Source organism: Drosophila albomicans, chromosome 3 (assembly GCF_009650485.2).
Source record: "Drosophila albomicans strain 15112-1751.03 chromosome 3, ASM965048v2, whole genome shotgun sequence".
In the NCBI taxonomy this organism is placed as follows: domain Eukaryota; kingdom Metazoa; phylum Arthropoda; class Insecta; order Diptera; family Drosophilidae; genus Drosophila; species Drosophila albomicans.
In genome coordinates this window covers 30,201,606-30,221,234 of record NC_047629.2, presented here as the reverse complement: position 1 = coordinate 30,221,234, position 19,629 = coordinate 30,201,606, and the positions used below count along the sequence as shown (strand labels likewise).

The 19,629-nt window shown below is 38.5% G+C and overlaps 6 protein-coding genes and 1 long non-coding RNA gene across 9 annotated transcripts; 3 read left to right on the top strand and 4 right to left on the bottom strand.

Moving 5' to 3' along the window:
* Positions 1 to 933: 933 nt before the first annotated feature.
* LOC117567150 (14-3-3 protein zeta) lies at positions 934 to 5,089 on the bottom strand. 2 transcript variants are annotated; one of them, XM_034246963.2, is made up of 6 exons: positions 4,940 to 5,089; positions 4,761 to 4,874; positions 4,498 to 4,624; positions 2,966 to 3,089; positions 2,691 to 2,854; positions 934 to 1,602 (listed from the first exon to the last, which is right to left on the bottom strand). In XM_034246963.2, exons 1-6 carry the CDS (start codon positions 4,999 to 5,001, stop codon positions 1,447 to 1,449), a joined length of 747 nt encoding a protein of 248 aa, XP_034102854.1. In that variant the 5' UTR covers positions 5,002 to 5,089; the 3' UTR covers positions 934 to 1,446. The 2 variants fall into 2 exon arrangements, with proteins under 2 accessions (XP_034102854.1, XP_034102855.1); XM_034246964.2 differs by lacking the exon at positions 2,691 to 2,854 and adding an exon at positions 2,313 to 2,476.
* Positions 5,004 to 14,050, bottom strand: LOC117567148 (SAGA-associated factor 29). 2 transcript variants are annotated; one of them, XR_007954943.1, is made up of 6 exons: positions 13,935 to 14,050; positions 13,644 to 13,877; positions 13,200 to 13,587; positions 12,865 to 13,136; positions 11,314 to 11,730; positions 5,004 to 5,195 (listed from the first exon to the last, which is right to left on the bottom strand). XR_007954943.1 is itself a non-coding variant. In XM_052004959.1 (4 exons), the coding sequence occupies exons 1-4, from the start codon at positions 13,971 to 13,973 to the stop codon at positions 12,925 to 12,927; spliced, it is 873 nt and encodes a 290-aa protein (XP_051860919.1). In that variant the 5' UTR covers positions 13,974 to 14,036; the 3' UTR covers positions 12,851 to 12,924. The 2 variants fall into 2 exon arrangements, 1 of the variants encoding a protein (XP_051860919.1); XM_052004959.1 differs by lacking the exons at positions 5,004 to 5,195; positions 11,314 to 11,730 and having other exon boundaries at positions 12,851 to 13,136; positions 13,935 to 14,036.
* On the top strand, positions 11,803 to 12,883 carry LOC117567151 (mRNA turnover protein 4 homolog). The gene is made up of 3 exons (XM_034246965.2): positions 11,803 to 11,946; positions 12,015 to 12,262; positions 12,323 to 12,883. The coding sequence occupies exons 1-3, from the start codon at positions 11,919 to 11,921 to the stop codon at positions 12,791 to 12,793; spliced, it is 747 nt and encodes a 248-aa protein (XP_034102856.1). The 5' UTR covers positions 11,803 to 11,918; the 3' UTR covers positions 12,794 to 12,883.
* A 270-nt stretch (positions 14,051 to 14,320) lies between the features above and the next one.
* On the top strand, positions 14,321 to 15,801 carry LOC117567146 (diphosphomevalonate decarboxylase). The gene has a single exon (XM_034246958.2). The coding sequence runs from the start codon at positions 14,424 to 14,426 to the stop codon at positions 15,594 to 15,596; it is 1,173 nt and encodes a 390-aa protein (XP_034102849.1). The 5' UTR covers positions 14,321 to 14,423; the 3' UTR covers positions 15,597 to 15,801.
* A 572-nt stretch (positions 15,802 to 16,373) lies between these two features.
* LOC117567147 (transcription factor Jra) lies at positions 16,374 to 18,324 on the bottom strand. The gene is made up of 3 exons (XM_034246960.2): positions 18,173 to 18,324; positions 17,348 to 17,936; positions 16,374 to 17,287 (listed from the first exon to the last, which is right to left on the bottom strand). Exons 2-3 carry the CDS (start codon positions 17,910 to 17,912, stop codon positions 16,953 to 16,955), a joined length of 900 nt encoding a protein of 299 aa, XP_034102851.1. The 5' UTR covers positions 17,913 to 17,936; positions 18,173 to 18,324; the 3' UTR covers positions 16,374 to 16,952.
* Positions 18,325 to 18,595: 271 nt separating this feature from the next.
* On the top strand, positions 18,596 to 19,253 carry LOC117567155 (60S ribosomal protein L29). The gene is made up of 3 exons (XM_034246967.2): positions 18,596 to 18,675; positions 18,864 to 18,978; positions 19,046 to 19,253. The coding sequence occupies exons 2-3, from the start codon at positions 18,877 to 18,879 to the stop codon at positions 19,172 to 19,174; spliced, it is 231 nt and encodes a 76-aa protein (XP_034102858.1). The 5' UTR covers positions 18,596 to 18,675; positions 18,864 to 18,876; the 3' UTR covers positions 19,175 to 19,253.
* Positions 18,878 to 19,575, bottom strand: LOC127565610 (uncharacterized). Its single transcript, XR_007954944.1, has 2 exons — positions 19,468 to 19,575; positions 18,878 to 19,346 (listed from the first exon to the last, which is right to left on the bottom strand). It is a non-coding gene; the product is annotated as an uncharacterized LOC127565610 (long non-coding RNA).
* Between the last annotated feature and the right edge of the window lie 54 nt (positions 19,576 to 19,629).

Here is a 19,629-nt window from a genome sequence, read left to right as displayed (position 1 = left end):
TAGTAGATTCCAAATATATAATTTATTATCTGGCTGTATTTGGTTTGTCATTGTCGCTAGCACAATGAAACATTTCGACATGATAAATGAATTCATATTTATATATATATATAGATATTTCGCATTTTTTCTTGCTTACGCAAATTCAACATATTACTTTGGTTTAATCATTTCTTGGCGTTTTTAACAATTCTTTCGTCCAAACAATGCCAAACCGAGACTCAAAAATCATAAGAAATTCGAATGAAAATTGGGAGAAAATAAAAGTTAGGGTTTCTGTTGTTGTTTTTTTTTTATTTGTTGTATTTTAGAAAAGAAAGAATTACAAATAATACATAATTTGTTTCTTTTGGTTCGCTTGGGTTCTGCCCCTTTTGGGACAGATTGTTCTTCTTTGACGACGAAAAATATATAGAGGCATTATTTGTAATTACATATTTGTTTAAACCAATTTAGCCTTTGTTGATTTAATTATTTGATTTTTTTTTAAGGAAAGCGACGCAGCGCATTAAACAAAAAATAAAAGACATATTTTGTTGTTGACTGTGTCTTGTGTTCTGTTGTATGTTAATATAAAACAAAATGTAATTATTTATTAAAACATAATTATAATAAATAATATTACTTTTAGGCATAGTGTATAGGGTACGCAGTTGGCGTAAACAGCGGATATGTAAATAACTAAACAAAACAAAATTCACATCTTAGCCATTACACAATGCACTTGTTACTATTCTTAGCCATTTCATCTTAATGCTGTTCTTTGTGTAGCTGATACTTTACGTTGATTGATTGTTTGTTTGCTTTTCGATCAATTCGCGTATAATTCGTATATAATGAATATTTTGCGAGAGCATTTATTAGTAACAAAGACAACTTGAACGGCATGTGAAGCAAATTAAGACGTTTTCTGTTTTTATTTGTAGACTTTAATTGGCTTTTTCTGTAAGTTGTTCTTTATACATTATTTGCTCGAATACACATATTGATTTCATTAGAAAATGTTTGTTTTTGTTTTTCTTCTTTTTTTGGTTTTTCTCTGCCTTTTCTTCAATTGCAATATGCACAAACGCATATTCTTATATACTGTCTAATCAGATTCATTTTCCTCAACTTTGTATAATCATGACAATAGTCCACAAATTCATTTCAAACAACTATCATCACTCATTTACAAACTTAATCAGTATTCTCGGCTGTTTTTTTGTTTTTTGTGTTTTTTTTTTTCATTATTCATTTGTGTCGCTGCTGATGTTTTGGATGTTGGTTTTGATGTTGCTTTTATTATTACATTACTGCTGCTCTGCTGCCTTGTATTACCTTCGACTTCAAAGAATTGTTTTTATATTTCTTGCTTTTGTTTTGTTTTGTTTTTGTTTGTTTGTTTTGTTTTGTATTACTGAATAATATTTGCATAGTCAAAAAGGAAACATTTTAGTTGTTTGGTTAGTTGTCACCGCCCTCCTGTGGCTCATCACCATCACCCTGGGTATCTGAGGTCCAAAGAGTCAGGTTATCTCTCAACAGTTGCATGATGAGTGTTGAGTCTTTGTATGAATCCTCATTGAGTGTGTCCAGCTCGGCTATCGCGTCATCGAACGCCTGTGTTCAATACAATAATAATTCGATTAGTAATGCTTTCAAGAATAGAAAAAATAAGATCATAATTCAACAATGCAAAAATGCCGGCAAGGTAAATGCAAGTTCAAGTTCAAGTACTTCATCGAGTGCATAACGAAAGCATTTCAATTCAATTAGAGGAACATTTACAACTGATTTAGTATTAGAGATATTTGTATAGTACCTAGTGTTGTGTTGTTTTCATTAAGCAAAAATTGAAAAGCAAAAAAATAATACAAATTAAAAATAAAAATACATATTTTATCTGCAAACTCAAACTATATACTTTTGTAACCTTTTGGTTAATGCACTTTCTCTTACAATCATTAAACTTCACCAGCAAGGTACGGACCGCATTGTGGAGTGTTAGCGGGCACAAACACACAGCAGAGACTTAAGCCAGGTCAGTGCATTTTGGCCAACATGCGAATTAAAACAGAGAGCTGCATGTGTGTGTGTTGTATATTTTATATATGTTTATAGTGCATACGGTTCATTGTATGTTGCTCAGAGAGAGAGAGACTGTGAGTTAACAATGTTTTGTGTATTGTGTTTGTTTAAAAGCAAAGTTGAGGATGTTAGTCAACGTAACAACAACAACAACGACAACAACGATAGTTAAATTAATATCAACAAACATAAATGTGTAAGAAAATAGACTGTAGAAAACGAAACAAAAAAAATGACTGAACCTGTTTAGCTAAATGACAAGCCCTCGCTGGTGAATTGATAATTTCGTAATAGAAGACGGAAAAGTTGAGTGCAAGACCTAATCTGATTGGGTGTGTAGGCTGCATTTTAGTTTTTGCAATATCGAATGCCTCTTGATAAGCTTTTTTCGAGTCCTCAACGACGTCTTAAATTATGTACGTTAATAATGGTACCAAAATAAATGAAACAAAAAGAAAATAAACAACCATAGTTTACAATTAGTTCATGGAATAATATTTAAACACTCGATGCTTAAATACGTTTATGATAGATAAAATGAATTGAAATGATTTCCTTCTTTTCTTTAGTCGCACACTTTGCTTGCCAGACATTTTGCCAAAATGAATTGGGGTATTAACCTGTTTAGCCAATTGGCAAGCCTTGTCTGGAGAATTCAAAATCTCATAATAGAAGACTGAGAAGTTAAGTGCAAGACCCAAGCGGATGGGATGTGTTGGCTGCATTTTACCCTTGCTAATGTCAAATGCATCCTGGTAAGCGGTTTGGGAATCGTCAACAACGGCTGCGTTTTTGTTTGATTAATAATAATAAAAGTTTACAATTTGTTCATGTGCTTAGAGAATAGGAATATTATTTTTGAATAGCAATCGTCGGTGGCATCGACGATACTTACTGTTGCGTGCGTCTCCTGTGGCGACCTCAGCTAAATACCTGTAATAATCTCCCTTCATCTTCAGATAGAAAACCTTGCTTTCTGGATTGCTGGCTTTTGGAATAAGATATTTGTCCAGAAGTCCCTGTAAGTAGAAGCAAACAAGGAAGAGAGAGAGATAGCATATTAATATAAGCACACATTTATAATTGAGTTTCGCAAATGCAGCTGTAACAACATTGTAGCTTATTGTACCTCAGCCTAACACACACAAACACAATGCGTAAACATATAAATAAACATTCCTAATTGCTGGCGCGGACAATAAGCTGCTATTAATCCCATTTGATGCCATACTTTACATTACTCGAAGTCGATACAGCTATAAAAATAAAGCGAGCAAGCTGTCCGGGCTGTCTGCTGTCTGTATGTATGCCAATTTTACAGTTGACTGCAACACTTCAAAGTCTTATCGATTTTCTGTCCCCAAAGAAAACGAAAGCTAACGACAGCCCCCAACAAACCTGAGCGGACCGGACGGATGGATGAGATGGGGAGGGAGGTGGTTGTGGGGGGCATAAACCCAACACAAACACACAGACATACATACATACACACAGTGTACAATGTACTTTGATTTATTTTTAAACTTTGTGGCTCTGAAATGTTGTATCTAAAACGTATTTCACTTTATAGGTCAACACTCTTCTGCACTGCCCCACAGTCTGTGTCCACGCTTTGGAAAATATATAAATTGCTGTGACCGCTTTGGCAAAAAAAAAAAAAAAAAGAAAAACACTGAAGAAAAACAAAAGAAAAACTGTAATTAAATTGACATTAATCAATCCGTGTGTTGGCCCTTTGTTGGCTGTTGCTATCTGCGATTTGGTAAGACATATACATACATAATATATCTTGCTACACGAGAGCATACAAGTATGTGTGTGTTTGTGGGGTGTGTCTTACTGTATAGGACGTGCAACGCCGCAGGCATACAGCAGCAGCAACATGTCTGGAAAATTTCTATTTAAAAATAGATTTATTGATTCTAATAGAATTGGCTGCACACACATCGCATAAAAAGCGGAGGAAAAGAAAAGTATTGGACACATCGATGGGTTTTTGGGATGATGATGATGATGCTGATGAGGCGGCAGAGGATTGTAACTTCAAACTAGCGCTCAAGTGTGGCAAGGTAATTGGTTTAAACACAGCTGTATATGATACCATTTATATTTATACATAAAACAGGATGCTTTTGTGCTCCACACACCACAACGCAATACGAAACAGGACTTGCGCAGTAGCGAACAGCTGCCACAGTTGGGTAGTCAGTCAGTCAGTCAGGAGGGAACCCATCATAATTTGCTTATTAGACAGCGCTGCGCTAACCATGTTCATGTTCATGGTCATGGGCATGCGACATGAGACAGCAGATACGATAGACAGATAGATAGATAGGTGGTAATAGAGTAGCTATATATATACGCTATGTGTGTGTAATAACAATTGTGTTGTACTATTTTATATGTGTCTGTCTATATAATACGTACCAGAACTTCATAGCAAATTTCTCTAAGCTCCTTCTCCACACGCTCTCTGTACTCGCGGGCGAGCTGTTGTTTTCTGGCGGATGCTTCGGTTTTCTGCTCGATGGAGGAAATGACGCGCCACGATGACCTGTTGGTTGAATTTGATTTGGTTTTGGGTTGTTAATTAATTTCATTTAGGTGTGGTTGTGGTTGTTAACATCAATTTGTTATCTACACGAACCAGCGAACGAACATATATATTATATGTATTTAGCGACTCTTACCTGCGCGCTCCAACCACATTTTTGTAGGCAACGGAGAGCAGATTTCTTTCTTCATTTGACAGCTCGACGCCCGTCTCTGTGACTGATTTCATGGCCTGGGCCATGTCATCGTAACTATAAATACGAAAGTGATTTATTCAAATATATTTACAAATATATATTTATTTATATATATTTACCGCTCTGACTGCTCGGCCAATTTTGCCTTCTGGACCAATTCTTCCTTATCGACTGTCGACATGATGCTGTTTGTTGTTGTTTTAGTTACTTGACCAAACTAAGAATAATTTGTAAATGTGTCTGTGTTTCGTGTTTGTGATTTAGTTGCACACACGCACGATTCTCTGTTGCAGTTACAGATAGACAGCAGAAAAATTAATTAAAGTAAGAGGAATCCACAGCTCAAAGCGTCGCGCACAGTATGTGACTGGTTATCTGCAAAAATTAAATACAACAACAAAACACAAATTCGATTAATTCAAATATAATTGATTGTCACTCTTCGCGCTCAGTGTGTGTATAATGGAATTTCCCACGCTAACTATATAATTTATTAGCCGCAAGTTCAAACACACATATTCGCAATGCGGCGACGATTATTAATAGTTTGTGCTCATAATATATATTCTCCTATTCCAGAAACATCTTTCGCACTGTGAGAGAGGAACAAACCATTCACAGCCCACTCTCAATTATTCGAAGATTAATTCATTTGCGAGATTCTCTCGCCAAGTTTTAGTTTTAGTGTAACACGTTTCACCAACACAATCAAACACACACACAGCAAACACACACACAAACACACTCACACACAATGCTGTGGAAAGGCGGAAACCCGAAAAATGAAATGTGTTTGCCGCTTGAGTGTTGCGCTTTCAACCAGGCCCGAAACTCGACTAAAAGAGAACTTGGCTTTAGCTGTGGCTGAAAGGCTGCCTCGGAATCGACTCGACGATGAGCTGCCGCTGCTGCTGCTGCTGAGGCAACGACGCGTCGTGGTGCGGCAAGGGAAAGGAAAGGAAGTCAGAGGCGGTGTGGATGAATAGCAGCTGCGCGTTGCAAGCTTTTGCTGATACTTATTTCAGATATGCTGCTGCTACTGCTGCTCTTGTTGCCCCCCACCACTCCCCATCATATACATATCAGACACAAAAAAAGAAAAAGCAAAAAAAGGAAAGAGGAAAGAATATGTCTTAACAAGTTGTGCTCATCATCAACATGTGTTGTACATGCGTACACACATTTGAAGGATCTAAATTCGTCTATATGTATCAACACATATTAAACTTTGAATCTTTGTGTGGCAATTAGCATCCATTGAAGGTCCATGACTCATCATCATCGCCATCAACGGGATGTCACATGAGTGTGATGCACTTGATTTCAACGCAAGTACTAAACATATTCATACTCGAATTAAATGAAGTGGAAATAACGTAAGACACGTAACTTAAACTCGCAATTCCAAGATTTAATCAATGTTTTATTTATAAACAGTTTGAATGTCAATAAACAGTTGTGCCCCCTCCCAAAACAAAACAGCTGTGAGTCACATAAATAAATATTGTATCCGCAATCGTATTGTGTCCATTCACATATTGATAGCAGAGATACTTACATACATACATATATTATGATACAAAGGGTAACCTGTTGCCATTTACCTAGCCGATGAATGCTCAATGAATGCCCCACTTGCCACACAGACACATGTATCTCTCTCTGTATTTCTGTATCTGCCACCTGTATCTGCTAGTGGTAACGGGTGTATTACATAAATATTGATTGATTATTATTTATAAATAAAACACACCAACTAACCAGTGTGGCTGATTGATACATTTTCCATTATCCTCCTTGGGGGACGGACACATAATCCAACAAACGACAAAATTATTAACCCCCGGAGGAGCTTTCACTGTCATTACTCAAGAGGACATTTTGCTTGCGCCGCGCGATAGCTTTTAGTCTAATGTGCTTTTGACAGCTACATAATACACAGGTGAACGTGACTACCGTGTGTGTGTGTATGTGTGGGTGTGAGGAGTATGCTTTGTAGTATGTGTGTTTGCATTGTTGTAGCTTTTAAATTGTTTGCCAATTCCATTACACGTGCCGTCGCATTAAGAAAGACATCGGATCTGATCTTTTCCCCTCCCTCTCCCGGTGCACCACACTCCTCAAACTTCAAGATGCACATTGATACGAAATGAATGTGCACCGGAATGTTCATTTGGAAGAAGAAGACAAAAATACAGGCAGACATAGCAAGCGAATGGAATGAAAAAATAAAATAAAACCAACAGCAGCGGCAAAAGCAACAGCAACAACAACAACGACAATAAACGCATACATACAGAGAAAAAAAGTTAAAAATAAACTATGAATAAAAATTTAAAACGAAATAAAGAGAGAAATCTGTGGGCTTGTATCTATGCTAGTGTGATAGTGTGTGTGTATGTCTGTGTATGTGCGTGTGAGTGCTTGGTCTATGAGCAACGAACCAAGTATGTACGCACATTCATACGTTTGCATGCAGATGAATTTACAATGTATTGTGTACAGATGTCAATAGATAAATGCACAATGACCCCAATGCAGCACAAGAGTTGAGTGCTATCGTGGTAAGTGCTGTAAACAATAACTTGGTAAAAAACAATCAGAATAAATCAAATCGATTATCGTTCATCCTCTTCTTGTTATCTATGTATGTACGTTGAGATTGTGTATTAACACAATCTCACAACAATCGACCGTCAAAGTCTTGAAAACATTGACCCTTTGGCAGCAGACAAGTCTGTATTCAAACATACAATACAGACAACTAACTATATATCGTCTATACATATATTTACTATATATCAAATAATGGCGATTTTTTGGCGTTGCTCGTTTTTAGGTCAATTGACGTGTTTACCGTACAGTTAATAGAAAGAACTTAACAGAGCGGAACGGGCCAAGTATTGTATGTGATTTTTTTTTGTCCCATTTCTGAAAAACATTCATTTATATGTATGTAAAGCAAAAGATTTACATGTGCATAGGGGAGTGAGAAACGATTAAATAGCCCAAATTGAGACTGACTGGGAGCCAGCCAGCCACTCCCTCCTACATTTGAAAGAGCGGCAATGAAGCGAAATCTATGCGTCATGGACTGCGTCATTTATTTGTGTTGTTGGACATGCCGCACACAATGAGGAAGTGGCGCGAGTTGCTGCAAGAGGCGACTGTATGAATATAAAACTATTTTCGATGTAAAACCTCAGAGACTTCATGCACATATCACACGGACACACATACACTTGCATCTGTGTTTAGACAAGTGTGTTACAACTACCATGAAGAAACGCTAATTGTTGGCGAAATGTCATTGCCGTCGGTCAGTGGTACACAGATGGAAGATAACGGCAAATAAAATTCGAAACCGTTTGTAGAATTCTGCGATGACGGCAACTTTGACTACTGGCAAAACGGCGATAGTAAGCAATAAGTATGAGTGTGTGCATGTGTGTGTGTTGTAGAGAATACACCACACCGGGCGGCAAACAGCTAACTCACCACACCGGCCCCATGAGGTCGTCGCGACAGCGGTATTCGCTCGACGCTGCGGCTACATGCGCAGTAGGAACGAACGAACGAAAAAAAAAACGACTATAGAGAAACGCAGATAAGAACAAAATTCCAATACACAATGATTTGACAAATGCGACTCAAAGGACATTTTTACATCAAATGCATGTTGATGTAAAAACAAATTAAAGAAGAAATCAAATTGCATACTTATATGTACTTTATGGCACGCAAGAAACAAGTGTGTGTCGGTTAGTTGAGGGGGTTGCAAGGGGGGTTAGGCGCGCAACAAAATGTATAAAAATAATCCCAACAGACGATAGAGAGAGTGAGAAGGGGGAGAGCGAGAAAGATGGAGAGCTGGCGACACAAGAGAACGAACTCACACCAGAGGCAACAGCGAGATAGAGTCAAGTGAGTAAGAGCAGTGCGGCATAAAAGAACACGTAACCGCGTGTGTCGCTTACATACATATGTACATGTATGTGTGTGCATGCTCATACATCTATTCAGATATACATACATACATTGGTATATATTGTTACATATATTCCAATGGATGAACGTACATCTGTGTGTGGTGAATTGTGACACAGCAAATCCAATAAAACCAAGTACGTGATGTATGATGTATGCGAGTACTTAATTTTCGCCAGCAATAATATACAAATTATCAGATACATAGGAAAATTGTGTGTGTGCTAGAGGATATATCACTGCTATCTCAATGTACAAGTGCGTAATACATTTAGCACACATACAAGTGTACTTTACATTCATACACTTTATTAGTTCATATGTGTTTTAGCTATTGACGACAACGACGACGACGTCTACGAACCAAACGCCTAGCGACCAGCAAGCAGCAGAACACACACTTAAAGCACTACAAATTCGCCTTCGCATTAGCCAACTCAGTTGTTGCCACGGCCGTCAGCGCAATCAAGCGAACGAACGAAAAGCACTGAAAATACGAAGCTGCTAACGAATCTCACACATACACACACATATACAAAATTGACCAATACTTATACACTGTTCGTATGTATGTATTTTTTGCACAAATTCACAGTTCTCAACATTTTTCGTCTTTTTGCGTAGTATTTTTATCGATCGCTCCCATGGAAGCATGTAGAAAAATTTTCATGCATGCGGCTTTTGCACATGTTTTTCTTTAGTTTTTTCGTTAATTCCAGTAAAATTGAAAATGTCCAATTTGTGTTGTTGCATAAATTAATTATGCACACGTGCATTTGTCACATTTTAGTCACTTAAGGTTTTACAATTTTTTTTATATGGTTATGTATGTACATATGTAGTAGTATGTACATATATTTCGCCCCATATTACTAATGCAAATTGGTTACCTTACATTCGATTCACTCGAAACGACAACGACGACTACCAACGAACGAACGGCGAACGACTAAAAGTGACGGCAAATGTGTTGCACACAGTAAGCAAACGCTCTGTATCTGTGTATACGCCTCTTCGTGTATATATGCATGTGTAGGTAGACACACACATACTTAAACAGGCGGCAGCGCTCTTGCCGCTACAGCAGATGAGAGAAAGAGACGCCGAACAAAGAGTAGGAGTAGGTAACAAAAAAAAAAAAATGAGTAAATACGTGTCAGCGTTGCCAACCTGGCTTTTGAATAGTGTTGCCAGGTGTGACGCAAGTGAAATGGGTTCGTTAAGTTTTTAAATGCGCACACAGACCTGTTGTTGTTGATGTATGCTGAAGCTAGTTATATAGAGATAGCATATTAGCATAAGTAAATTACAAGGAAAGAGTTCATTAGGCCATTACAATAGCGCAATTACTAATTGTTGTTTGCGAATGATTTAAGCAGGTATGAATTTGTTGGCCATTATTACAAGCTGCACTTAGCATATGACGCATGCCACTGAAATGTTGTGCTGTGGGGAGGAGCTTCGCTTGTGTTCGCTGTCGTCGCTGTCAATTGTGCGCAATTGTCGTTTAATTGAGTAATTTGAATGAGACGGACGAGCATTGGCGCTGTGTCGGAATTATACGTACGTAAAGTACGTCAGTCAGTTAAATTTTTGGAATCGAATGTAACAAATTGTATTTGTGTAAGACGACGACGACAACAGTACGTGTCGCTTGAAGCATTTTACCAATTTTTACTGTGAGATGTTCAATAATGTTAGCAAAATCCAACAGCTCCCAATTAATGGCACTTGGTCTTACGTTAAGCCCTTGAATTGCAACAACTCACGCACTGACTAATCGTACCTGTTGAAACCTTCAAGCTCTTATCTGAGTACACTGATTAAATTTATTTTTTTTAACTTCAGCCGCCTGTGACGGTGTCTTATCAGTAATTGTGTGCTCTTGATAAGCACCAGAAAAATTATTGCTTTAATTCTAATGTTGATTCCATTGAATTTACGCAGAGCAGCAAGCAGCAACCGGCCAACCAAAGCATATCCGAGTCGAGCCAACAACAACTAAAACTGTGCTCTCAGCGCTTTTTGAATTCTAACTGATTAACAAATGTTGTTGATGTTGGCAATGCCGTTGTTGGGCTTTACTCGTCGCGTATTCACAAAATTACGTCATCAGCGTCCTACTTGAAGCAAGTAATTTTGTTCTGAAGCGTTTGCATATTACTACTGCTATTCGCTATAATAAAGTTGCACAACAACTCGCTTATCACACGTAGTCTTTTATGAATGTTGCAATATGCATGCTTGCAAATTAATTCACTTAGCGTTGCAGATCGATACATGTGAAAAAATGCGGTCTGAGTTTCGCCGACAACATGGCGCTTCTTTGACAAGTAACAAAAAATTGAGTAATCGAATTGCGACGCGGACGAGTTCATAAATATATTACTCACTGCGCCTTACTAATTAAAATGTTTATGACAAGACACGTCCTGGTTGAGACACTGTGATAATTTAATTATCTTTTGTAACCTTAGATACGTAAAATTACTACGTAAACACACACCTCTGTCGGCTATTGCTGTAGTGAATGGTAGAGCTGGAACTAGAGGTGGATAAACATTCGAGAAGCATCGGTGACACTATCGATGCATCGATGAATATAAACAGTATATAAATTTAAAATTCTTAAGAGCAACTATTATAAAAATGCTAAAAATATATATGATTTATTTATTCAACTTTACATTTTAAATTTATAACAATGTAGTCGATAACACATTAGGTTGGCAGGTTTTTAAAATTACACCCAGTGTGCTAATTTTCAAGCGCGTTGGCAGAACGAAACCATCGATAAGTTTAATTTTCATTATTCACTGACTAAATAATAAATATAAAGTACCATTAACGTTTTTTTTTAATTATTTAATGAAGATATTGGCGTTGTCAAGTATGTTCCAACAAAATTTTATTTTTAGGAAAGCTGAAATAAAAAAAGTATTTACAAATGTGGTACATTTGTAGACAGTAGTAATTAGTATTTTTATCGATGTAAAATAGTTCGCTTTTAAATATTTCTCGCGGTCACACAGCTATCATCGTTGCGGTCGCACGTGTTTACTAGTGTGTTTAAATTTCAGATCAAGTTAGAAATATATAAAAACTGCTACAATGCCGCGCTCGAAACGTGATAAGAAAGGTACCCAAAAAACTATTAATCAACAATAATAAACCTCACATATAATTTGTGTTCCGGTATTTTGGTAGTGTCCCTAACGAAGACAGACCGCAAGGGTTTGGCATGGAAACAGCGGATCATCGAAGATATTCGGGTTTGCGTTGAGAAGTATCCCAACATTTTCGTGTTTCAGGTACAGAATATGCGTAATAATCTGCTTAAAGATCTGAGACAGGAGTGGAAACGTAACTCACGTTTCATCTTTGGCAAAAACCGCATAATGCAAATCGGATTGGGTCGCAATAAAGCTGAGGAAGTGGAGACGGGCATTCACAAGGTACAACTTGATAACAACTTCTAAAATCATTAATATTCAATTTCACAATCTTCTAAACAGCTTTCGAAGCGTCTTAGTGGTCAAGTGGGTCTGTTATTTACGGAAAAGTCCAAATCAGAAGTTCTGGAATGGGCCGAAAACTATTGGGCTGTAGAATATGCTCGCAGTGGTTTTAAAGCAACTGAAACTGTTACTTTGCCAGCCGGGCCACTTGAGGAATTCGCTCACTCCATGGAGCCACATTTGCGTTCATTGGGACTGCCCACGAAGCTCGAAAAGGGCATTGTAACCATCTACAGTGATTACACTGTCTGCGAGGAGGGCAAGGTACTGACCCCAGAGCAAGCACGTATCCTGAAATTGATTGGGAAACCTATGGCCAAGTTTCGCCTGACTATGAAGTGCTCGTGGACAAAGGCCGATGGCTTCCAGCTATATGTTGAGGATGATGTACAGGAGGATACAGCGGAAACCCCAATGGAAGAGGATGAAGATAACGAAGATGATGATGACGAGGACGAGGAGGAATGAATTAATAGCTAATAATTGCAAATAGAAGTTAAGTTTATGAATATGTATATAATTATATATATAGATCTTACAACAATTGGTGAGATGATACTTGAATGTTTTTAATTTTCCCCATTTTTTGTTGTTATTGCTTAAGCTGATGAGAGATTTCCACTGCCGCTGCTGCCACCTTTCTTGGTGGGTCTGTATGCAATGACATATCTTTGGGCTACAGGCAGCGGTTCCGCATACCCATTTAAATACGACGAGTCCTCAAATAGCACATAATCTTCGGTAGCTGTTTGTGGCAGGCGATTCACGATAGCTTTGTAGAAACACGTAGTTTGTGGGTACAAAGCCATCACTAAATAAGATATGGAATGAGAGATTAGCTTGCTTTAAAGTCATGCGCTAGTTGTGTGCTTACCAACTGTATCTTTGGGAAAGAGTGCATGACCATCGGTCTCCGGATTCGCACGCATCAATGGCAGTGGAATAACTTTGCGTTTGCTTAGTACATGGCGATCCTTTTGTTCCTCGTCAATGTCAATGACATCGTATTTGTTCTGGCGATGTAGAAACTGCACCACCTCAGCCAAGATCCAGTTCTCCTCCTCATCAATGCCCTTGGCCAAGGCGGCCACATTGTCGCCTACTTTGGCTACATAGCTACTCTCAGCTGGAATTGCTCCGCAAAGAGCCGGAGCTCGTTCGCCTGGTTTGCTAACGAATAGCGGCAACGTTTGCGCCGACAGTTGAACCATTTTCATGAGTGCACCACGACGAATGGCTTCTTTATTTCCCGCATTTCTAGCCTGCAAGAAAAAAGTTTAGTTGGAACTCCTCAAATATTTCGCTATCTAAATGTTACTTGAATGCGACGTTCATTCCGTATGTTGCGTATTTCATGGATTTTAGCCAACGCTGCTCTTATCGTTGCTTCCTCCTGTGTGGCCTCCAAGATCTTTGACTGCAGCAGACTCTTCAATTTCGGAGTCGCTATCTGACTTTGCTGGGCTCGCACAATATTTGCAATAGAAGTTTCTGCACGACGCCGTTCACTGTCCACTTTGTGTATGTGTTGTTGTATGTCTTTCAGTCGTTCCTGTAGCACATTGATTAATTCATATTTGTACATTCTCATGTTCGTGATTAAACTAACCTGAATTTGTTGTGCCGCACTTTCTGCAGTTAATGGCATTTTGTTTTTTTTTTTTAATTACTTTAAGAAAGATATTTGTTTACGTTCGTATGTTAGCAGATTCTACACTAGTGTGACCACAAGTTTAATTTAACAATATACCGGTAGAAAATAAGTGAATGTTCATACCGTGGAGTGCTCAAAGATTACTTCAATTTTCTGGCAATCCAGTTTTGAAATTTAAATTTATATCATTTATTTTATATATTTATATATACATATACACATTTATTTATTTATTATATTAAATATTTCACGCAATAATACTAACTTATTTGGGTGACCATGTACAAAATACTAAAGCCCATAAACATTGCAGTGTTATATTTTAGTCGACTATCGGGTGTTGTTATCGGGCGAGCAGTGGAATTTGTAGTGAAAGCTGGGGAAAGTGTTTTTTTTTTTGTTTGGATTGGATGTCTACATTGTTTATACGACTACCAGCGAAGAATGTATTCCGCAACGTGTGAAGCTCCCGTAAATATGGCCCTTGTGAAATACTGGGGCAAAAGAAACGAGGAACTGATACTGCCCATCAATGACTCCATCAGCATGACACTTGACGCAAATGAGATGTCGGCAAAAACAACCGTTGCTGCTTCCGAGAGTTTTAAACAAAATCGCATGTGGCTGAATGGTGAGGTCGTTCCATTTGAGGATAACGCACGTCTTATGCGTTGCCTAGAAGGCGTGCAGCGTTTGGCACTGGCCAATGGCGGTCTCAAATTTCCCCTCTCATGGAAACTGCACATTGCATCCTACAACAATTTCCCCACTGCAGCTGGCCTGGCTTCGAGTGCAGCCGGATACGCCTGCTTAGTGTACACGCTGGCACGCCTATACGAGATACCAATGAACGAGCAGCTTACAACGATTGCACGCCAGGGCAGCGGTTCCGCCTGCCGCAGTTTACACGGCGGCTTCGTGCAATGGCATCGAGGAATAGCGGATGATGGCAGCGATTCGATTGCCGAGCAACTGGTGACCGCCGAACATTGGCCCAACATGCACATGCTCATACTGGTAGTGAACGATGCACGCAAGAAGACGGGCTCCACAAAGGGCATGCAAAGTGCCGTGGAGACATCAACATTAATACAACATCGTGCCACAACGATTGTGCCGCAACGTATCAAAGAACTGAGGACGGCGATTCAAGCGCGAGACTTTAAGACGTTCGCCGAGCTGACGATGAGGGATTCAAATCAATTGCACGCCATTGCGTTGGACACTTATCCGCCATGTGTTTACATGAACGAAGTGTCGCATGCGATAGTGAATTTCGTGCATGATTACAACGAATCCGTTGGAGAAGTGAAGGCAGCCTATACCTTCGATGCTGGACCCAACGGATGCCTCTATGTGTTGGCTGAAAATGTGGCGCCTCTCTTGGCAGCCATTCAGGTGGCATTCCCCAACGATGCCCAGCAAAGTGTCGAGTACTTGAAAGGCATTCCAGTGCCACCAGTTGAGCTCAAGAAGATGGCCACAAATGGAATTGCGGAACATGTCAATCCCAAGAATCTGCTGAAATACATCATTCATACCAAGATCGGAGACGGACCAAGACAGCTCAGCGATGAAAAGAGCCTTTTAATCGACGGTTTGCCACTGCCTAAATAACTTTTGTTATCCAGTATTTTTGCGGTCACAAATTGCGAAGGTTTTAGCTAATTTATAGTTATATAACGGGTTGGGTTGGGAGCCTTCGAATCTTTATTTATTTTACCTTACTTTAAGGTAGCTCAACATTGACACTTTTTTACCTTTGCACCTTCATTGTATTTATTTTGTTGTTAACCCATTTGCAATAAACATTTTTCCTGTACTTTGTTATCTTATGACTTTTGTTATTATAATTTCTGTGGTCTTTTGCCCTCATTTTGCACTCGAAATATATATTTTCAATTCGTTTTGAGCATCTACATACATAAGTATTGTTTTCAATTGTCATGTTTGTTGTGTTCTCTCTTTTGTTTAACAAATGCGGGTTTTATATTTAACTTTCAATCAACTTCGCACTACTGTGCGCAACAACTAGAGATGGGAGTCCGTTATCGTGCCTTACAATAGCATTCGTGAGTGTTTCCATCTTGTTCGTGCTTCACATTAAAGGACAAATAATACAAATAATTGCATTTAATGGTAATGGTGACAATAATCTTCATCAGAAGACACCTATTATACTCAAACATATTCCGAATTTTAATAAATTTAAAAGTAGCTTTAGTATTAGTCATTCTATTCCAAGAAAAAAGATCATATCTGTGTCAATTAGGAATTTTACAGCCCCAAGCTTGGAATAACAAATAAAGCGTGTTTAAATTTTCGATGAATACTGTTATTATCTCTTTAAATGGAACTTAAGCTTCTGCCCAGTGAAGAGTATTCTCAGATATATAGTAAATATATATTTTCTTATAATCAAACACGTAAAGTAATACTTGATCTTAAAACTAGACATATATAAGTACATATATGCATGATGTATGTACACATCTACAACTAAATAAAAAAGCACTTTCCAAAAGCAATTCAAATAACTTTAGCAAATAAAATAAGGCATTGCACATTAGTATAAAATCAAAGCTTAAGCAGTAAACGACAATATCTACTTGTGTTTTTGTTTAAACTTTAAAGGCACTCCAAGCCATTCATTGATTGTGTGATTTAGCTTGTGGACTCACTGCAGTCCGTCAGCTGGTCAACGGCCTCAATTACCACATGATTGTTTGGCAGAGCATCCAAATCGAAAGTGCTGGACGTTGCATTCAGCAATAATTCAAGGGAGATTTCCTGCTCCAAGGCTACGGCTGATAGCAACACTTCACCACTTTCCTCGTCCACGGCCGTCTCAATTGCATCTTCAATTTCCTGTTCCTGTTCCAATTGTTCCTCTGTTTCGGCTTCTGTATCATTGTCGTCCGGCAATAAGCTCGACATATACTGTTGCACGCTCTCCTCACTTATAGCCCTATGTTATTTGCTCGAAAGTAGCGCTGAGTTGGGAATCGCTTGAACGGTGCAACCGGCTTCCATATGTTCGATAACCTGTTGCTTCAGCTGGGCCACATGATCTTTCAGACCCTTGACAATGCCCGCCAAATCCGTATTCTCGCCCTTGAGCATTTTGACGCGATCCTCCAGCTTGGAGATGCGCTCCAGCTTGCGCTTGCGGCATTTGGAGGCAGCCACACGATTCCGTTGACGCTTGCGTTCCAGCTTAATCTTCTCCTGGTCGGCCATGTCGATGGGACTCACAGTCGGGGAACCTGCCGAATTCTGTGGCTCATCTTTGATGACAGGAAAGCGATCTATGTGATAGAAGCATATTAATTTCGATACTTTAGAAATGCAAACAAGGTGAAACTTACCCACTGTGTTGTAGATAATTGTGCCACCACTAATGCCATTATTAACAGCTGTCATCGCGTTGCCGGCTGCTGAAGAATTATTTGCAGGCGCTGTGTTGGGATTACCCAGATATGCTTGGGTATTCTTGCTGGTATGAAGATTCTGCAATGCATCTTCAAAGCCCTTGCCAAATGCCTCCTGCTCCGAGGTGATTTGACCCACTTTCGATGGGAAAACTGTACCGGGCTGTGGTGTCTGCATCAGATTGCTGGACAACAGAATTTTTTCCAAGTCCGGAGTATTTAAAGTTTTGCCTTGCAAGTCTGGTGAATCAATGTTCAAGTGATCGATGACCCGTTTATTTGTTACTTTATTGAGGTCCAAAAACGCTGGTCGCTTATTCACGATGGCTGTTGATGTTGTTGAACTGCTGTTATTGGGTGTTTGAAATTCCATCGAGTCTTCGGTGCCAAGTGCTTCTGGTTCCGTTTTAGGTACTATCGCAGCGGCGTTAGCACTGTTACTGTTGCTTGAATTATTGGCCGATAAAGCGGCAGCGGTTGCGGCGGAAACGATTGTTTTCATTTTTCCTCTGAATATGACGTCAGACTGCGAAGCGAGAGAGCACAAATAAAATAAATGGGTTGCTGTTGTCGTGATAACTTGTTTTTAGATGATGACTCATAGGTTTTTTCTTTCCTCTCACTCTAACACATAACAACCCAACCGCCCGCACACAAACACAACGACATTGTCACATGCACACTCTTGTGTATATTTTTGTATGCAATACGTGCGTACAGAAGATAACTTCATAGTTATTTATTTATGGCAGGTTTACTTACCTATCCCAAAACACAATTATAGTGCTGTGAGCTTTGCGAAAATTTTCACGATACAATACACTTTTTTTGGTGGTTTAAAAGAACGAGAATTTAATTTATATTTTTGATACGGTCAAGTGAATTTGCGTTGTATTTTCGAAGTGAAGAAACATCGATGGCAACATTGAAGTATCGATATGTTTTTTAAAATGGATAAGAAATCGATCTTTTATGGTACACTGATGTTTGATGTCAAATAATAATAATATTATAAATAAATTTAATTTCAAATAATAAAAAGTATTTTTCAAAAAGAAACTTTAGAATAACGAGGTTTTCTTGGCTTTTGTTTACAATTGCATATACTTCGTTGTTTACTATTCACAATGAACCAAATAAAGGAGTTGCCAGAGTTTTTTGAAACATATAACAGCTGTTTTTAGTCTATCGATAAGCAACGTTAAGGTAATGTATCGATAGTGACTCTGCTTCTTCCTCTTCTTTTCCGCTGAACTGTCAGAAACGTAGGTCGCAAATGAAAAAGATTATAATTAAAAATCTATGAAAATGTTGTTTATACTAAACAATCGGCATTTGTTGCACTCATTATGGCAAAAAGGATATCGTAAATGGTGTACTAAATTTAATATTTTCTGTTTTCATATTGTGGTACCTTCCGATTGGCCGTCGACTATTACTTGATACCCAACAGTTGATAATTCGCAATGGCCAAGTCCAAGAATCACACAAATCATAACCAGAACAAGAAGGCTCACCGCAATGGCATCAAGCGCCCACTGCGTAAGCGCCACGAGTCCACCCTGGGTGTAAGTAGAATTCAACCAACCAACTAGTTAATTGCAAAATCAATCTAAAATTGTGAATTTTCCACAGATGGATGTCAAGTTCCTGATCAATCAGCGTTATGCCCGCAAGGGAAATCTTTCCCGCGAGGAGTCAGTGAAGCGTTACAACGAGCGCATTGCTGCCCAGCAAGGCAAGCCCAAGCCCGTTAAATTGTAAATTCCAGGTCGCATTCGTTCTATGTTTTGAGTGAATATCGCGTCTTAGAATAAATGAAAAAAACTTTTTAACAAATGCATCCAAAGTGTTGTTTCTGGCGTAGTGAAAGTTATTCGGGATTTTGCAATATTCGAAAGACATTTTTCAGGATTTCAATGATTCAAAGAGCCAGCTGGAATTAGATCGAACATTTATTACAAATGTGTGGCGATGTTTGATATGGAAATGGTTCGTTAAAATGTCTAAGCAACAAATAGCTTATTTCGTGTATGCTACTTATAATTCATAAAAACCATGATAAAACCGGAGATTCGAATGTGTTAAAAACATTGCATTTGAACATTAGCTGAATGGGAAGCTGGGATTAGTGCTTCTTAAGACCACTGCCACAACCAGATAGAAAAAGCTTTATGGACTTTTATTATTTTTTTTATTAAATATTTTTAGTTTAAAAA

Bases quoted from the DNA above. Each gene is read 5' to 3' on its own strand.
- LOC117567148 (XM_052004959.1), bottom strand. From the start codon at position 13,973: ATGCCATTAACTGCAGAAAGTGCGGCACAACAAATTCAG. The intron at 13,878-13,934 runs GTTAGTTTAATC...AATGTGCTACAG, and splicing joins GTGCGGCACAACAAATTCAG to GAACGACTGAAAGACATACA. The intron at 13,137-13,199 runs GTAAGCACACAA...TATCTTATTTAG, and splicing joins CTTTCCCAAAGATACAGTTG to TGATGGCTTTGTACCCACAA.
- LOC117567150 (XM_034246963.2), bottom strand. From the start codon at position 5,001: ATGTCGACAGTCGATAAGGAAGAATTGGTCCAGAAGGCAAAATTGGCC. The intron at 4,625-4,760 runs GTAAGAGTCGCT...TTCAACCAACAG, and splicing joins AATGTGGTTGGAGCGCGCAG to GTCATCGTGGCGCGTCATTT. The intron at 2,855-2,965 runs GTAAGTATCGTC...ACAAAAACGCAG, and splicing joins CACAGGAGACGCACGCAACA to CCGTTGTTGACGATTCCCAA.
- LOC117567146 (XM_034246958.2), top strand. From the start codon at position 14,424: ATGTATTCCGCAACGTGTGAAGCTCCCGTAAATATGGCCCTTGTGAAA.
- LOC117567151 (XM_034246965.2), top strand. From the start codon at position 11,919: ATGCCGCGCTCGAAACGTGATAAGAAAG. The intron at 11,947-12,014 runs GTACCCAAAAAA...GTATTTTGGTAG, and splicing joins CTCGAAACGTGATAAGAAAG to TGTCCCTAACGAAGACAGAC. The intron at 12,263-12,322 runs GTACAACTTGAT...TCTTCTAAACAG, and splicing joins TGGAGACGGGCATTCACAAG to CTTTCGAAGCGTCTTAGTGG.
- LOC117567155 (XM_034246967.2), top strand. From the start codon at position 18,877: ATGGCCAAGTCCAAGAATCACACAAATCATAACCAGAACAAGAAGGCT. The intron at 18,979-19,045 runs GTAAGTAGAATT...AATTTTCCACAG, and splicing joins GCCACGAGTCCACCCTGGGT to ATGGATGTCAAGTTCCTGAT.
- LOC117567147 (XM_034246960.2), bottom strand. From the start codon at position 17,912: ATGAAAACAATCGTTTCCGCCGCAACCGCTGCCGCTTTATCGGCCAAT. The intron at 17,288-17,347 runs GTAAGTTTCACC...TCTATCACATAG, and splicing joins AATTATCTACAACACAGTGG to ATCGCTTTCCTGTCATCAAA.